Consider the following 19469-nt stretch of genomic DNA (forward strand, 5'->3'; position numbering starts at 1 on the left):
TTAAAATTAAACCAGGTAAGTGTGATCAAGTATTATATATGCCCAAATGGGAGCAGTATGCACAGAAATAATGGGAGCGGTGGTCATTCTCCCTAGGATGTCAGAAAAGGCTTCGTAAACGAGGTTCAGAACCTTGAGGTGAGAATTTTTTTTTTAAGATTTTATTGCGGAAGGGGAACAGGACTTTATTGGGGAACAGTGTGTACTTCTAGGACTTTTTTCCAAGTCAACTTGTTGTCCTTTCAGTCTTAGTTGTGGAGGGCACAGCTCAGCTCCAGGTCCAGCTGCCGATGCTAGTTGCAGGGGGCGCAGCCCACCATCCCCTGCAGGAGTCGAGGAATTGAGCTGGCAACCTTGTGGTTGAGAGGACGCGCTCCAACCAATTGAGCCATCCAGGAGGCAGCTCAGCTCAAGGTGCCGTGTTCAATCTTAGTTGCAGGGGGCAGAGCCCACCATCCCTTGAGGAACTTGAGGAATTGAACTGGCAACCTTGTGGTTGAGAGCCCACTGGCCCATGTGGGAATCGAACCGGCAGCCTTCGGAGTTAGGAGCACGGAGCTCCAACTGCCTGAGCCACCGGGCCAGCCCCGAGAAATTTTTTAGGAAAGGTACTTTATTGTCTGTAAACGTTTTTTTGAGCACTTAAGGATACTTTACTCACTTCTACAGAGCAATATCAATTTGATTGTAATCTGATAACTATTTTGTGTGTATCTATTTATCATGCAGAGAATTTTCTCAGAAATATTTACAACTGAGAGTTAAGTTTACTTACTGTTATCTTTCGAGGGCAGTCATTAGAACAGAGGCCACTAAGAACTGTGGAAAAAATAAAGAAAAGGCTATTATTACTGATATAATGTAAGCTTATATTTAAAATAAACTAATTGTTTTACCTAAAATCTATTAATATGCTTTATTGGATCATGATCACAAGCAGAAATAAATTCAGTTTCTTTAGGTTTGTGTAGATTAAATTTCTATTGTTCACTTTATACCAATGTTTCAAAAGCCTTTATAAAGCAGTGAAGATACTGCCATTTTGTGAAATATATAAGTGATATAATTAATTATGGTTATATCAAGCGATACCTACTGTTGGTTTTATTTTCCAATTGGTTAGCTAAATTCCAAGGATGACTTAGAATCTGACATCAGTATCAAATGAAAACCAATTAAAATGTATACTGAGAAAAACAAACAGAACATTTAGTACTTTATATCTCAAACTATACTTTTCCCATTTATCTAGTCAAAGTTTCTGGGTCAGAGATTTTCGGCATGCTTAATAACTATGATGGAGAACATAACTATAAAATCATTGAGGGGTCTAGAGCAAATATACAAAAATAATTTAATGACACATTTATTCTATAATTACCCAAAAAGAAAAAGTTAGAATTTCTGAAGCCTTTATGTAAGCAATGAATTTTGAAGAGTAACTGTATTACTACCACTTCTGCTTTCTTACAAAGCAGACATTATGTGCTATTAAATAGTGTATATGTTATAAATTAAAGAAAGCTGACAATTCCAATCAGTATGCATAAATTATTTCAATAACGGTTATAAATATCTGTTAGTTCAAATATATCCATGGGAAAATGGGTTCTTATATTTACTTATATTCTATGAATATAAAATGACAGTTGTTCTAATAGAAATATACTTAGGCAGGGTATACAAAGTACAAAGGCACTAAGAAATGAGACGACATCTTTCATCTCAAAAAAAGATACCTGTTCATTCATACTTGATACATTAATGTAATTAATTTCATGTTTACATTAAATACAACTTGAGGAAACAGTGAAATAAATGTTTTACACTTGGAAACAGTATTCAATGTTTATGTTTCTTACCCCAGAACAGGGACTGGTTCTCACTCTTTTATTCTCAAAGCATTTTTTTGGTTCCTCTTTCCCCACCTCTAGGCAGACATTTGTATTTCTTTGCCACTTGTGCCAAAATGATTTTCATAAACCTTCATTTAAACCACTATTTTGCTGAACAGTAATTCTTTACTCACAAGTCTGTGTTTGTACGAGAATGGAAGCTTTGCATCATTCTATCATTTTCTCAAGGCCTAATCCAACATATTTGCTCAATCAATGCTTATTAAAGCAGAGAAAAGATGGATTATTCAGTAAATGGTCCCGTATAATTGACTCCTCGGAGGAAAGTGAAGTTACGCTTTAATTCATAACATAAAAATTACATTTGGCAATGGCCCAAATAATATTAAGAACACTGACACTTCAATAATAAAAAGACAATCATTTACAAAATGGGCAAAAGATCTGAATGGGCATTTCTCCAAAGAAGATATAGAGGTATACTAAGCTCATGAAAAGATGAGCAATCATTAGCAATCAGGGAAATTCAAACCCAAATCACAATGAAATGCATACTATTAAAAAGAGCCAAGAGGTGGAAGCAACCCAAACCAATGTCCATTGACGATGACTGGCTAAACAAAACGTCGTCTATATGTACAATGGGACATGACTCAGCTTTAAAAAGGAAAGAAATCCTGTCACATGCTACAACATGGATAAACCCTGAGGACACTGTGGTGAGGGAAATAAGCCAGTCACAAAAGACAAATACTGTATGATTCCACTTATATGAGGTATCTAAAGTAGTCAAATTCATAGAAAGTAGAATGGTGGTTAACCGGGCTAAACTCATAGAAATAGAATTATTTCTGGGTTTTGTCTTAAAGCTTTTGGCATGTATAGTGAAACTACCTCCAGAAAGGTTATCAAGCATCGTTTTAGCAAACATTCTTTCATTGATCTTCTGGTAAGTACCAAACTCTGAACATGAATTTGCTTTCATATATGCTCCTTCTTAATCCTCACAGTAAGACTGTGAGATAAGTCCAATAGCCTCCACCTCCACCCCCACTTTGTTTTCAGAAGAAGAACCTGGAGCTTGGGCCAGTGCATTACTCAAGGTCACAAAGCAAATGGAACTCTTTTTGAAAGACCATGTGGCCATTGAAAAAACACATCATCTTACTTTTATGGGAGAGGGGAAATCAATGAACCACAGGATTATTTTATTTTTTGTCTAAGAGAAAATGTCTGTGTCTAGTGTAGCATAGTTCAGGGTATTTACTCAAAATTACATATTAGTTTCTTTCATTCTGTATACAGCAAGCTAAAAATTGGTTTGTATCCTGTATCTATTTTTGTTTTTTGCAAGACTTCCTCTGTCAAATTTGAAGTTTCATATTGTAGCAATAGGGTCAAAATGATAAGATAAATGCATCATAACATATGTACATACCATACATGTCATATATACCGGGGCTGCCAAAAGATGTATACACATGACTTGTATTCATCTTTTGTTATCAGTATATATTGAGTATTACAAATTTAATACAGTTTTTTCCTTTCTTATAATGTGTATATACATTTTTTTGGGACCCTTTGTATATGCCATTTAAAGAGATGTCCACAAAGTACAAATAGAATATGCATTTCTTTGGTTTTTGCAACCACAGATTCAAGAAGGAACAATAGTAACCCTTGAGCTTAATTAATATTCTGCTTGATCATAATGTTTAATTAGGAATTCAGAACTTCCAAATACTAAAATAAAGGCGAACCTGTTCTTAGCCTTGAATTATTATTTCACTTATAGAACCACCTGACCTTTTTCCAGTGACAGGTACCTGGCTACGCGGCAGGCAAGGCAGACGTAGTCTACACGGTTTCGGGGCTCTACCACTATGTGTCTTCTACATAAAGCGGAAAGCTGTCTTTAGCTAATTCCAGTAATTATACTGCTTTTGTTAAGGAACACTATAGAAGAGTGAAATGTTGCATTTCAATTTGTCTTTATCACTAAGTCCCACCCATCCTTTAGTTTTTCCATCAAAAAAGAAAAGGGACACACCCACTCACATACATACTGACTATCTTCTCCTCTTGCATTAATAAAGTAAAAAAAAAAAAAAGGTCTGGAAAACATTAGGTTTCTTCAAAGGTACAGCTATATAAGGAACCTTTTTATTCTCATTTCGTTCATATTTTTCAGTATATCAACGTGATAGGCTCATCAGTGTGGTTTAAACAGTTATTAAAATTAAATATAACTTCTTCAAAAAGAAAGGAAGACGTGAATTAAATGCTGCTGAGAAACAATGTAGCATTTTACATATGTGATAGTTCTTCTGTGGTTGTTTTTTTGTCAGTTTCTGTTCGTATCAGATTAATTAACTAAATCTACAGGTCATGAGTGTTCCTTAAGAATATATCTCTGTGACCATATGGCTACAAACCGTAAGCTCAGCTCTTTTCTGGCATCCTCTCCATACAGTACAGGAGACCACTGAGGAGGGCCACCTGCTGCCCTGTGAGCCAATGCACAAGGTGGGAGTGGCAAACCACTTGGCCTCTCTCTGTTTTAGTTTTTGAAAAATCTTTAAAATAATGTGGCTGAACAGAGTAACTTATAATATGTCTAAAAACTACCTAAGCCTAGGATTCCAAACTGGGATCTATCTTACTATTAGTAGGCAATTTTAGGCGCTCAATGCTCTGACCGAGCACAGAGGGAAGAGGTCTGGTTTTAAGGGGCACTTTGTGTAAGATTGCTCATGTGATAAAACTACTTAGAAGAGTGGGAGCCCTGAACAGGCAGAGTCTGAATGAATGGGGCTGGATGGCCCATGGATGATGTATGTTCTCTCAAGTCAAAAATGCAGAGCATGGCCAGGAGTGTAATTTACTTGGTACACTAATTTTCTGCTTTCCCTTTCTCCTTATATGCTAAGAATATATTATTTTTAATATTATTTTTAATTATTTAAAAAATGACCACATATAGGTCCTGTTATATATATAAGAAAAGCCATGTAAAACACCTGTGAGATGGCCTAACCCATGATAACAAATGTCAGCTACTGTTGTTATTGTAAATGGATTATGGATTCTGTACTTATGTATTTCAGGATTTAAAAGCATCAGTTTTCATTGTTGCAGCTTCCTTTGGCATGCTTGAAACTTTAGGAACTAGCAGAAGCAAGCAGAGAATGCTGAGGGCTCATAGAGGTTGGAAGTGGCAATTTTAAAAAATACTTTCCCAGACTTTCCAAATAGGAAAAGAGACTTTAAAAAAAAAAATATGTAATAGGCTTCCTTAATCTTTGCAATCAGAAAACAAACCTAAGTAAATACCAAACCAAAACTTTACCAATAAAAAAATGCTTTCAAATTATCTTGCATAAACAGAAAAGTTGAAGGCATTTTTACAAATGTCACCCTGAAATTACAATTTTAAGACTCCACAAGGTCAAACTTACTGACAGGTAAAAAGTACCAGGAGTCTATTAAAATCAGTGCAAGAATGTAGTTTCTCCAGTGCCATCAAAATAAAAATTCCATCCTTTGTGCTTTCGTCAGATACAAACTGAGCCCTCGCAACTAAATGCTGCAAGGCAGAACTTTTTTTAAAAAAGTATTTCTGTTTTTATTATGGAATGTAAGTTTTCTGAAAAGGGACTTTTCTTGTTTTTTTTTTTTTAAATAAATTTTATTGGGGAATAGGGCTCATCGGCTCCAAGCAGTCGTCCTCCAGTCTAGTTCTATAGGGCGCAACTCAGCTCCAAGTCCAGTTGCCAAGGCAGAACATACTATTGGTAGAGCAAAGCTCACTTCCTAGATGTGGGACAGTCACACTACTTCTATAAAAGCATATGGTTGTAAGTGACAATTTTCTAAAGCAACTGTAACAACCACCGAGCAGGTGTGCTAAAACACATAATAAACACCAGTTATGGAAAAAGGAAACTTAACAGGACGGGTACTGTATTTGTGGGTTTTGCTTTTTGTTTGGTTTTGTTTTCTTTTTTTCACCACTGTGAGTTTCTTGAAGGCAAGGGCTGTTTTTGTTTGTTTGGTTTATAAGTCTCTCTCTGTTTCTTATTTTAAGTATCAATGTTTTCCTACTAACTAGTTGATCTTGGCTGAGCCATATTCTAATTTTTAGAAGTTTCAGGATTTTTAACCCTTTTATAAAGTTTTTTAATTATTAGTATTTGTAATCATATTACAAAATTCTATAAAGATCTATTATAACATGTTATAATACCCTTTCAAGTAAACAGTTGTAAAAAAAAATTTCTAATACCCCTAGACTTTTAAAATCAAAATTGTTTTAGAAAGATTTATGAAATATAAGAACATACTCGTAGGCTATTCAGAATTAAATGAAAAACTGTAATTAAAATACTTAATGAGCTATGTGAATTATTGGTTATTAGTAGATTAAATTAGTTTAAAACATGACTAATGGGATGTGCAATTCATAAGTTTTCTTTAAAATGACAATGCTTATGATCTTAATATTTCATGTGAAAACTATACATTACAGACCATGTATTCTTAAAGATACTTAAAGTATAAAACCTTGGCTCCTAGCTTTGAGATTCAGTTTACGTTAGCTACTTCACACAAAGAACAAAACCAAAAACTAGCAATAATCACACATAAATACTGTGACACCAAACCAATTTGCAGGCTGGGAAAAGGATGAATAGAAAAAGTCAAAGCTAGAAAGGTCAATACTGTATAAATGGTTTTAGAAATGAAAAATCCTTGCCTGGATTATGGATGACTGTTCATATTCATTTTCTGAAAATGTCTTTAGTTTTTGCTTAAGACACATGAATACAAAGCAAATACCAAATCAAATATCATGTGCGAAATAAAGGCCTCCCTCCCAGCCATTCTTGTCATTTAGACATTATTTTAGACAACTTATGGAAATGTTTTTTTACCTGTTATTGATTACCAATATTTCATCCTCTATTTTTCAGTTAAAAAATCATAAGCTAATTGTAAAAAACGTAAATATAGAAACATGTAAGTAAGAAGTGAATCATCTTTTAAGTAATTTTGATCCTGTTCTCTACATGTGAACAGATTAAATACGAAATGGGGTAGGTGTATGTTTTATACATATATAATTTTTCGTAACATACGTGAAGCAGTGTGATCATACGAGCTCTGCCTCTGTCACTCCCTGCTCTTCTTCCCACTGGAAAGCACAAGTCTGTTCAGACTCAGAGTCTGATGACCCCCCAGGTCGAGGCCATAGGCGTGGGGATGTCAGGGACTCTAGCAGTGTCCCTTAGCACTGACTGTCATATCTTCCCCCTCTGGTCGGCTCCCAGCTTGTGAGCCCCAAGGAGCTCCTGCCGGGGAGGAGAGAAGGGAGCAGTGGCAGTCGCCTGTCGTGCAGAATTGTATGTGACACAGGTGCTTTTGCCACACATATTATCTACAACACTGATTCTTTTTAGAAATATAAGCAGAGAAAAATCCTCAGATACACGAAGAAAACCAAAGCTTAAAAGAAGGAAGACTAAAGTGAGCCATCGTATGAATGGCCTCCATCCAAACAGAACATGCAAGAACACGGGACAATTTTAAAGACTCCCATACTATCTGCAAGAAAGAAATGGAGCAACGTTGATAAAATACTCTGCTAGCAAAATCAGTGTTGATACGTGAGGGTAAGAGAAAGACATTTTCAGACATACCACGACTTTGAAAATATATTAACCTCTGTACAATTCTCTGAAAAGAACTTGAGGAAGTGCTCCACCAAAAGAAATTAGATTGAAGACAAGGAAAGATGTGGTATGTAAGTAAAATGGTGGCAATAGAGCTGATAAAAATTGTTAAGTTTAAATAATCACTGATGAAATGGTTGTGAAATGTTATGCTAAGAAAAGATTTGTAGAACAGAGGACACAAAAGGTAAAGCAAAATGAACTATCCAGAAGTAAACTTCCACATTATTTCAACAAAATTTGGAAGCATGCAGAGAAATAAAAGCTTTTGAAAGGTCTCATCCTATTTGAAGTAAACGGTGAAAGTACTATCAGAATTTTGTAAATGCTAGGGAAATATAGGCTCATATGTATTTGCTAGAAATTTGAGTCAAGTACTAGTAGAATAGAGTTAGAATGCAGAACATCCAAATGTAGCTGACAAGAATAAGATAAAAAGATTAGCGCTAGGAAGTATGATTTGAGGGAGCGAGGGAACCCCCAAATTCTGCAATGCTCAGGGTCCACTGTCTTCACACAGGTACTTGGGGAGCACTCTGTGGATCTCTGGTGTCGTGGGAACCAGCAAGGAACAGGAAGAGGATATATTTACCTTTCCCTAGCCACAGAGCAAAGCTTAAGTGAAAACACTGTCACTTAGCCCAGGCTGGTTTGAGCATTAGAGTCACAATTATTTTAGAGCAAAATCAACTCTGAACATTGTAGATGGCTATGAAAGGGTAATTGCATACTAGCAGCTGTCTGACTTAAGGCAAACAACTAATAATCAAAGCAAAGAGTGGAAGGGCATCTCGAAACGACTAGAAGGTTATTTTCTCCACATGATTGCTTTAAATTGGTATCTCATTTCCCATGACCTTTCTGTAAAGCATGTTATTAATATTTATGTTAATATCTTTAATGCAAAGTTATCTTGTTTTCTAAAACTAACACCTCCTGCACCAAATTGGCAGTCTCTGGGTATGAGCCTGGAGACGGGGAGGAAACTTCCCCAGGATCCAGTTACTCACGTGCCGGTGCTACCCATGCGGACTTAGGCTAGAACGTTACAGGACAAAGATTCTCCAGACACTCTTAGGTTTTTAACACTTTTTACATGGAATTTTTCAAACATACAAATTAGAATAGTGTAAGGAACCCCACTCACACTTCACACAACTTCAATAGTCAACAACACGTGGCCACTCTTGTTTCATCTATACTCCATTTCCTCTTCCCTGGATTACAGGAAAGCCTCCGACATGTCATTTCATTGCTACCTCATTATTTAATTCCTTAAAGAAGTTTACTTTTCCTGAGCAGGACCCTAGTGTGTTTACAGGTGTTCTGTTACTATAGTTATAAATTATGTCTGCTTTAAGGATCAAAAACTGCAATCATTTGATTAGGACTAATTGTTTATTTTTATTCAACAGGTACTCGTCAAGGGCTACTGTATGCCAGACAACAGGATTAGGTTGGTGCAAAAGGAATTGCGGTTTAAAGGGTTAAAAATCATTGCATAAAGCGCAATTACTTTTGACAGTTTTCAATAGACAGAAGTTAACTAAATGTGCACCTCTTGACTTGATACAGGGTAAGTTTTCTAACAACTAGATGGACTCCTAAAAGAAATGTGTTGCTCTGTGGGAAGTGAGCTTTACTCAGGTAGAAGCTGCCTGAGGTTTAGTTGCATGAGGTTGGTCTCGGGCAAGATGGCTTTTGGAAATGTAAATAAATAAATACCAAGGAAGGACTGAGGATCTGAAATTATATTTTTTTACACACGGACAGTTTCAAAATGATCAATATATTTTTAGAAAAGCAAGACTGACTTCTGCTTCCCACTGAGAATGGCCTTTTCTCTTTAGCATTTTATTATTATTATTACAACGGGAATCTGAATCCCTTCTCACTGTTAGGAAACCGCTGGGCTCTGACTTACTTCTGCTGCACATGACTAACAGTCTGTGCCCTGGGAAAGAGCCTCCAGATCAGGCATGGAAACCATGGCCTAACATGGCCTCTCACCAGCTAACAGAGTCGTGACAAGCAGAGAAAATGCAATCGTATGTCTCAAAGAGTACAAACAAAGACGCTTTAGTGTCAGAGTAGTATTGAGGCTTGAATAAAAAAACTTGCTATTGTCAATTATTTCTCAAAACTGGAAAAAAGAAAAAAGAAAAAGAACTTGCTGAGTACAGGGTGAACCTCTCTTTTGCTTGAAATTTTTCTTACTTTTCAATGCGTAACATCTGCCCTAGAAAGCATGAACTTTCAATCCATACACAGAAACACACCACAATCAGATGAACTAATTTGTGTTTTTCTGAAAGCTTCGAACTTGAGGAAATAGTTTCTTTAAAGTACACTGGCAACTCAAATTAAGGACACAAATCCTATAGCTATCTCTTTAAACAAAAAGAAAATACTCTGAAAGAGAACTATTAATCTGAGTTTCAGATAAACATTTGAAACAAGTAACATTCATTCCAGGTTGGGGCGTCCCAATAAGGCGACGAGAGAGAGTCCCCTCTTACTCACTGCATTTTGTGTTGTAAGCCTGGAAAACTATGCTAATTTCCAGTCCCAAAGAATCTGAATCGATAGGTGGACGTGAGAAGTTAAATTAGGACAGAGTAGCTTGTTCACTAAGGCGCAATTTTCCCTTTTCAAGAAATAAACTATTGACTAGCTGGGTCCCTAATACTGGAAAATGGGTACAGGTGGGAATGCGTCCTTGAGTTTGACTTCTGTATGTTGGTAGAATGCTTGTCTTCTTATCTAGAGGTCTAAAGTTGAATAAAAACCACTGAGGAGAAAAAAAACCATAAACCCTTCAAACTAGGTAAGTTAACAGTATACCAAAGGTATAGCATATTTAAATATTTGGTTAGCTCCAAAATAGCCACATAATACCCCCTTGAAAATGGGAAAAGAGAGGAGACAGTCATATGGATAACAAGTGTAGAAATGGTCAGACTCAATGTAATTATTCTGTGGTTACAGTAGTAATGAAAATGGAAGTCACTCTGAGTTCATTCAAATAAGAGCGAATTTGCTAGAAGTTTGTTAGGAAGCAAAATTACATTTTTTGTTATTTCCATGTCCCAAAATAAATCTCCCAGTACTCATTCATTATTCTGTTGCTTTTCTGTTTGGCTACTTATGCCCATTCCAAAACTGTAATATTTATACGAAATGCATGTGTCATTCCGTTAACAAATGAACTGATATGGCTCTTTCGATGTCAACTATAATAACAAGACAAAAACAGTTTCCTTCTAACACTAATTCATGATGAAACTCTCAGCCAACTAGAAAAAGGGGAAACTTCCTTAACACAATACAGAGCATCTACAAAAAACCTATAGCTGACATCATACGAATGGTAAAAAAACAAAGCTTTCCCCTAAGATCAGAAGCAAAGCAACGATGTCCACTCTCCCCAACATTATCTAACAATGGAAATTCTAGCTAGAACAAGAAAAAAAACACACATAGATTGGAAAGGAAGAACTAAAACTGTCCCTTTTTGCAGATGACATGATTGTCTACATAAAAAAATCCCATGGAATCTAAAAACAAAACAAAACAAAACCTCCTAGAACCAATAAGTCAGTAGCCGTATACAAGACTGACACACAAAAATCAATTGCATTTCAAAAACGTGGAAACTAAACTTAAAAATATCTACAATCACATTTATAATCACTTCAAAGAAAATAAAATACTTAAGCAGACATGTAACAAAACACGTACAGGATTTCTATAGCATGTGGGTGGCAGGTGGAGGAGAAGGCTATCATGGTTGGGAACAGCTAACAGTGAACAAATAAGTACCTTATTTCCCCCAAAATAAGACCTAGCTGGACCATCAGCTCTAATGAGTGTTTTGGAGCAAAAATATTTTATTATAATAAAATAAGACTGGGTCTTATATAAGACCTGGTATAATATAAGACTAGGTCTTATATTAATTTTTGCTCCAAAAAGACGCATTAGAGCTGATGATCTGGCTAGGTCTTATTTTTGGGGAAACATGGTAGAAGGAGCCAGGGCTCCTTGGAGAAAGGTCAGATTCTAGACTTCGGGCAAGGGACACACGAGATGAACCTGAGATATCTCGCTATGCCAGAGAATGTGTCAAAAAGGTACAGAAGCCTGGGAACAATCTGAACATTAACAGAAATGATTTTTTTTACGGAACAAAATGTGAATACAGATCTATACTGAAAGATCTTTCTTATAGTAGAATGCCAACTAATAAACGTAGCAGGAATGTTGGAAATAGAGAATCACTCTTTGACAACTACTGATTCAGGCAGGAGTTGTCAATGGACGCTAAGGCTGGTAGGTATAGGTGTGGTAAGGGAAAGGATATGAAAGTAATAGCAGAATACATCCCATAAAATACGAATCAGTTAGTAAGGTGGAAAGGCCTGCTGGTCAGACAATCAAGATGACCAGACGATCAAGGTTAATATCCTGATCGTGGGGCTCGGCATCACGTGCTTCCTGATACGAGGCACGGAGAGGGCATCGGTTCTCCAACTCCACGCAGCAGAATTTCTGGAAAGAATGTATGACTTGAGTCGGGTAATGAGGAAACAGGGTGGGAAGGCCACCCTGTTTGTGTTCTTCAAAGTTGATAAGGACGTGACTAGGAACTGTTCCAGATTAAAGAAGTCTGCCAAGATGGGAAAATTAAATGTAACAGGGATTTCTGCACAGAATTCTGGAAAGAAGCCATCATTGGTACTATTAGTGAAACCTGAGGAGTCTGTGTACAGGATGGCAGTATTGTACTGAAGTTGATGTCCTGATTTAGAGAGTAGGACTGTGTCCTTAGCCTGTGGAAAATTTGTGTTGACAGAAAGAATACAAAAATTAAATGTGAACACTTAATAATAAAACATATAAATCAAATACTCACCAATGACTTTCACAAAATAAGCATCTGCTTCAAAGTTATTTTTCAGTGCATGGATGGCAAAATCGTTCTTTTTATATCCTTTACTGAGTACCACAATGTCCAAGATCCCCTGGGAAAAAAAAAGCACAACCAAAAGCAGTAAGAACAAACTACAAGACCGACTGGGAAAAGGATGAAAATGTATGGCATGTTTATCATGTACACGTAAGCCTTATTCAACTTGTTTAAAATAAAAATACGACTAAAATATATAAAACCTTGAATAGTAAAATACAAATAAAATGAAAAAATATCTGTAATTTTAATCTTTGGGGATAACAACATTTTGGCATATTTCCTTCCAGTCACATTTGCATGAATTTTCACAGGCCTGTGGTATGAACTGCCAAACCATGTCCAAAATCAGAAAAAGAGAGCACCTTTTTATTTGCCCTGGCTACCATTGCATATTATCATCTCTTTTTCCCCTAAGAAAGGGGAAGCTTTGCTAATTTTATTGCAGGGAAAAAAAGGTGTGCTCATTTAAATTTCCATGCAGCTGACTCTTAATAATGTTGATCATTTCCCGTATTGTTTCACGTTAGCCACTTGTGTTTTTTCTGTAGACTATATTTTGTTGCTCAAGAGAAAGTATTTGGTGATGCATATCAGTAAAATCTCTTTTTATAGTAAGAATATTATTTGATTCTTTCATCGCAAATTTATTTCCTAGATTTAAAAACAATTTTAAATTTCATTCATTTAAATTTCATTTCTGATGTTTATGTGCAGAAATTAAAAACTGATTTGTATGCCTGATCACTGCACTGTACACCTGAAGCTGAAGCTGAACAATAATGACTGTCAACTACAATTTTTATACATACATACACACACATATATATATATAGTTACAAGAAGCGGAGTACAGCATTAGGAATAGAGACAGAGGAAATGTAATTGCTGTGTGCGATGTCAGAGGGGTAGTGGATGGGGGGAGGGGGTTTATCACTGTGTGAGGGAAATAAATGATAAATGTCTAACTATTACACTGTTTTGTACACCTGAAACTAATAAAAAATTGATTTGTGGTCAATTCCTTTGTGATATTTTTGCCAATTGCTTTTTATGCTTGAAAACTGCTAATAAAAAATGAAATAACATGAGATTTGGTAGCAGAGAGAGACAGGAAAACAAGGACCTCAATAATTCTATAATTCAGAATCAGCCTCTTATAAAACAAAACAAAACGAAAGCAAAAATGGGGTTAGGGGAGCCATAAAAGTCTGATGAGCATTTAACTTTTTAAAACAATCAAGTTACTTTACAGGATATACTGTGTTATAGCAACTCTGGAGCTTAACACACTTTATCAGAATGTATTATTTTTCTGAGGGGTAAACGGGCTTTTCACATTAGAAAGGAGGAAACCAGGGACCTGAGAGCCTGTCACAAGGTCACCTGGCAACTGAAGACAGTCACAACAATCTGGGGTGACAGTTGCTCTCTCTGGTTCACAGCGTTAGGAGAGTCCTGAACTCTTCTGTGATCTGGTGCAGGGTCAAGGCTGTTATCTGCTGGCCGTGCGCGGCTACTGGTGCACACACACACTCGCCAGTCTCAGAGCACGATGCTCTGGTGGTTTCACCTCGATAAGCACAAAATGAGATATAGGCGTTTTCCTATTTGCCTGTACTGATCAGCCAGTGGTGTCATTCAACAATTAAAAGGGGCTTTCTTTAATGAACTCATTTGCTGTCATGATCTCATCTACATTTTCTGGTCAAATAGGCTAAAGTGAAAGAAAGCGAGATGGGGGTGGACAGCAATTAGACTCCAACACACACGAGAGCTCTGAACTCACATCTTCATAAATGTCAAAGAAGGTCGCAACCATGGCATCTCTGATTTGATTTAGGTCCATCAGCTCCCAATAGACTTTAAACATACGATGTGCCCCCTCACAGCTTGCATTATTACAAGGGACATTCTCCAGTAAAAAGGCCTGCTGATTGCTGTAAGACAAAGGAAAGCCATTTAAGTAATATAATTCATCAATATACATCATGTTATCTGTAGTCAACAATACTGTATGGGATACTTGAAATTGCTATGAGAGTAGAGCTTTAATGTTACCATAACAAGAACAAGAGAATGGTAATTATGTGAGATAAAGGATGTTAACTGACTTTAATGTAGTGTATATATATATGATATATATATTATTATATATATATATATATATGTATACACACACACACACACACCTGTGTTTCCCTGAAAATAAGACCTAGCCAGACAATCAGCTCTAATGCGTCTTTGGAACAAAAATTAATATGTAAGACCAGGTCTTATTTTACTATAAGTTAATGTAAGACCTGGTATAATATAATATGATATGATATGATATGATATAATACAGGGTCTTATTTTAGTATAATGTAAGACCTGGTATATAATATAATATAATATAATATAATATATGTAATATAATATAATATAATATAATATAATATAATATAATTAATATAATACCGGGTCTTATATTAATTGATTCTCCAAAAGACGCATTAAAGCTGATTGTCTAGCTAGGTCTTATTTTTGGGGAAACAGGGTGTGTGTGCATATGTGTGTGTGTGTGTGTGTGTGTGTGTGTGTGTATAAAGATCAAATTGTATACCTTACACTTTCACAATATTATACGCCAATTATATTTCATGAAACTGGAAAAAAAGAAGAAAATCAGAAATATATGGAAAATCCCCAAATATATGAAATTAAATGAAACACCACTAAGTAATTTCTGAGTAAAAGAAAGATTCAAAAGAGAAATTACAAAGTACTTTGAACTGAATGAAAATGAAGATATAGCATATAAGATTTGTGGTATGTCACTAAAGTAGTATTTAGAGGGAAATTTATGGCAAAAGACACTTTATTAAAAAAGAAAGTTCTCAAATCAATGACCTCAGTTTCTTCCTTAAGAAACTGGAAATAGAAGAGCAAATGAAATGTGAAACAAGCAGAGGAGAGGAAATAATAACACAGAGGAAAACAATGAAGTGGAAAACAGAAAAACAATAGAGAAAATCAATGAAACAAAAGCTGGTTCTTTGCAAAGAACAATTTTAAAATTGATAAACCTCCAACAAGAATGGCCATTTAAAAACATTGCAAAGAGAGAAGACACAAAGTAAAAATCTTGGGAATGAAAGAGGTAACATCACTACAAATTTTACTGACATTAAAATAAAGGAAGGTTATGAAAAACTTTGTGCCAGTATAATTAACAAGTTACATGAAAAGAACAAATTCCTCGGAAGTCATAGACTACCAAAGCTTGTTCAAGAAGAAATAGATAAAGAAGCTGAAATTGTACTTTTAAACCTTTTTTAAAAACCCAAAAAAGTCCAGACCCAGATGGCTTCACTGATGAGTTCTACCAAATATTTAGGGAAGAAGTAACAGTAATTCTACACAACCTGTTCAGAAAATAGATGACGAAGACATACTTCCCAACTCATTCTATGAGGCATTACCTATCAAAATTAGACAAAGACATATTGCGAAAACTACAGACCAATATTCCTCATGAACATAGATGCAGTGATTCTAGTAAATCAGACCCAACAATACAGTCAGAATTTGCTCTGCAGAATAGTGTTCACTGAAATTCGAGCATTTGGGAACCATGTCCCTGCTTCATGATCACCAGAGAACCACGCAGAGGGCCCATGGTTCTGATATGGACGTGTTTCAGTGAACTAAGTACCTCGCAGCGTGAAGACTGCATGTATATAAAAGAAAGACAAAAATCATGATCAACTTCGGTGTATTGCAGGAATGCAAAATTTCTTTAATATTTTAAAATAAATGAGTGTAATCCACTAGACTGACAAACTGAAAAAGGAAAACCATACAATCATCTCAATAAAGATAGAAAACATATCTGACAAACTCAAATACCCACTTCTGATCCAAACTCAGCAAACCAGGGCGAGAAGGAAGTCTCCCAACACCTACAGAAGACCTACGGCAAACACGCTAGCGTGGGAAGACCCAATGCCGTCCTCCGGAGAGTTTTATCCCGCAAGGCAAGGGCATCTGCTCTGACCACTTCCACTCGCCACGGTGCTACAGGTTCTAGTCATTGTAAAAGGCAAGAAAAGCAAATAAAAGACATCCAGACTGGAAAGGAAGAAGTAAACTGCCTTTACTTATAAATCATTTGACTACCTGTTTAGAAAATCCTATATCTACCAAAAAAAAAAAAAAATAACAACAAAGAAACCAAAAAAGAAAAAAAACCCACAAAAAACTAGAACTAATAAGTGGAGTTAGGTGGCAGAACACAAGATTAATATACAAAAGGCAATTGTATTTCTATATAGTAGCAAGCAACAATCAGAAATTGAAATAAAAAAGTATCAGTGATAATAGCATCAAAAAGTGAAATACTTGGGTATCTGACAAAAGATCTACAAGACCTGTACACTGCACACTGTAACATGCTGCTGAGAAAATTAAAAACTAAAATAAAGGGACGCGCGCACACACACACACAGAGTTCATGGGTCAGAAGACTCAATATTGTTAAGATGTCAATTATTCCAATATTGATTTACAGATTCAGTGCAATATCAAAATCAAAATCTCAGCACTTTTTTTTGCAGAAATTGACAAACTGATCCTAAAATTCATAGAAAATGCCAATGACCTAAAATACACAAAATAACATTGGAAAAGCATAAATTGGGAGGACTTACACCATCCGAATACACTACTCTTTGTAAACCAACAGTAATCAAAACATTGTGGTACTGTAGCAAAAACAGACAATAGATCATTAGAACAGAATAGAGAGTGAAGAAAATACCCACTGAGACACATACGGTCAATTGATTTTCATCAAATATCAAAGGTAATTGAGTGGAAAATGGAAGTCTTTTCAACAAATGGTGCTGTAACAATTTACAAAAAACGAGCGTGGACCCATACCTGCACCATACAGAAATGTAACTCAAACCGGGCCATAGCCCTGAATGTAAAATGTAGAACTATAAAAATTCTAGGGGAAAGTATAGTAGGAAATCTTTGCGATTGAATTAGATATAGATTTCTTAGCTATGACACTAAAAATTACAATCCATAAAAGAAAACTGATAAAACACTTTTTCAAAACTAAGCAGTCTGCTTTTTGAAAGACACTGTTCAGAGAATGAAAAGACAAGCCAGAGATGAGAAAAAAATATTTGCAATTAACATATCTAATAAAGCATCTGTATATAAAGAACTTCCAAAACTCAGTAACCAGAAAACAAATATCCCAAATAAAATGTGGGCAAAAGTCTTGAACAGATACTTCATACATCAGAAGATATATGAAAGGCAAACAGTCACATTAAAACATGCTCGTAAGTCATCAGTTATTAGAGAAATTATAACTGAAACTACAAAGAGACACACTACAAATAGAATAGGTAAAATTTAAAAAGACTGACCATACCAATGTTTAAGAAAATGTGAAGTGACTGGAAGTGTTTGACATTTTCTTTAAAAGTTAAACATGCACCTTCCCAAGACCCAGTCACTCCATTCCTTGGTATTTACCGAAGACAAATGAAAACTTATGTCTAGACAATGACTTTTAGAGGAATGTCCAGGGCAGCTTATTTGTAATAACCAGAGCTGATAAAAACCCAAATGTCCATCAACATGCAAAGGGATATAATAAGCAAATTGTGATGAATCTGCACAATGAAATACTCCTCAGCTATACTAAGCAATGAACTAAAGAGACATGTAAAGACGGGTGAATCTCAATATTATAATGCTGAGTGGAAGAACCCAGCCAGCCATAAAGGAGCATATATCGCATGGTTCCATTTATACAAAATAGTAGAAAATGCAATCTAATCTATAGTGACAGAAAGGAGATACGTGGTTGCCGGTGAGATGAGGGAAGGGTAAATTACAAAGAGTTAAAAAGAAACTTTGGGGGTGCTGGATATGTTCCATACCTTGGCTGTAATGATATTTTCATAGCTCTATGTATGTGTCAAAACTTATCAACGCACATATTTAAAGACATGCTCTACGTCAATTAAACCTCACTAAAGCTGTTAAAAATACATGGTACTGCTTCATGAGAAAAGTGCAAAAGACACAATCAACAAAAGAAAAGATAAACTTTACAACAAAACAAAAAACATTTGTGCTTCAAAGGACACCATCAAGAAAGTGAAAGACAACGCACAGTATGGGAGAAAAATTTTACAAATCATATATATGACAAGGGATTTATATCTAGAATACATAAAGAATTCTTACAACTCAATAATAAAAAGACAAATAACTAAATTATAAAAATGGGCAAAGGATGTAAATAGACGATTATTATCTAAGGAAGACACACAAAATGGCCAATTAGCACATAAAAAGCTCAATGTCATTACCCATCAGGCAACTGCAAACCACAATGAGATAACACTTCATACCTATTAGTATGGCTACAATGAAAAACTCAGGTAACAAATGCCAGTAGGATGTGGACAAATTGGAACCCTCACACATACACAGCTGATGGAAATGTAAAACGGTGCTGCTCTTTGGAAAACAATCTGGCAACACCTCAGATGGTTAAACAGACTTCCATTCCCAAGCACATTTTACTCCTAGATATATCTCAAGAAAAACAAAAACATGTCCACACAAAAACTTGTATATGGATGTTCATAGCAATGTTATTCATAATAGCCAAAAGGTAGAAACAACCCAAATATCCATCAACTGATAAGTGAATAAAAGGTGGTACAATGGAATATCATCCAACAATAGAGAGAGGTGAAGTACATACTACCATACAGAAGAACCCTGAAAACATTACGCTAAGTCACACAAGCCTGTCAAAACGTACCGTGTATTATTGCATGATTGCATTTATATGAAATGTCCAGATGAGGCACAAGTAGAGATAGAGAGAAA

At 35.7% G+C, this 19469-nt stretch overlaps 1 protein-coding gene across 1 annotated transcript in view; it reads right to left on the reverse strand.

The window, feature by feature from the left end:
• The window catches only part of ITFG1 (integrin alpha FG-GAP repeat containing 1), a 129946-nt gene that overhangs the window by 34054 nt on the left and 76423 nt on the right, over nt 1–19469 (reverse strand). The window contains exons 11-13 of the mRNA XM_081030703.1: nt 14350–14500; nt 12507–12615; nt 776–819 (exon numbers count right to left, since the gene is read on the reverse strand). Coding sequence (XP_080886829.1) covers nt 776–819; nt 12507–12615; nt 14350–14500 — 304 coding nt within the window. The remainder of the gene's footprint in view (nt 1–775; nt 820–12506; nt 12616–14349; nt 14501–19469) is intronic.

This window comes from Rhinolophus hipposideros (genome assembly GCF_964194185.1).
Source record: "Rhinolophus hipposideros genome assembly, chromosome: 21".
Classification (NCBI taxonomy): Eukaryota; Metazoa; Chordata; class Mammalia; order Chiroptera; family Rhinolophidae; genus Rhinolophus; species Rhinolophus hipposideros.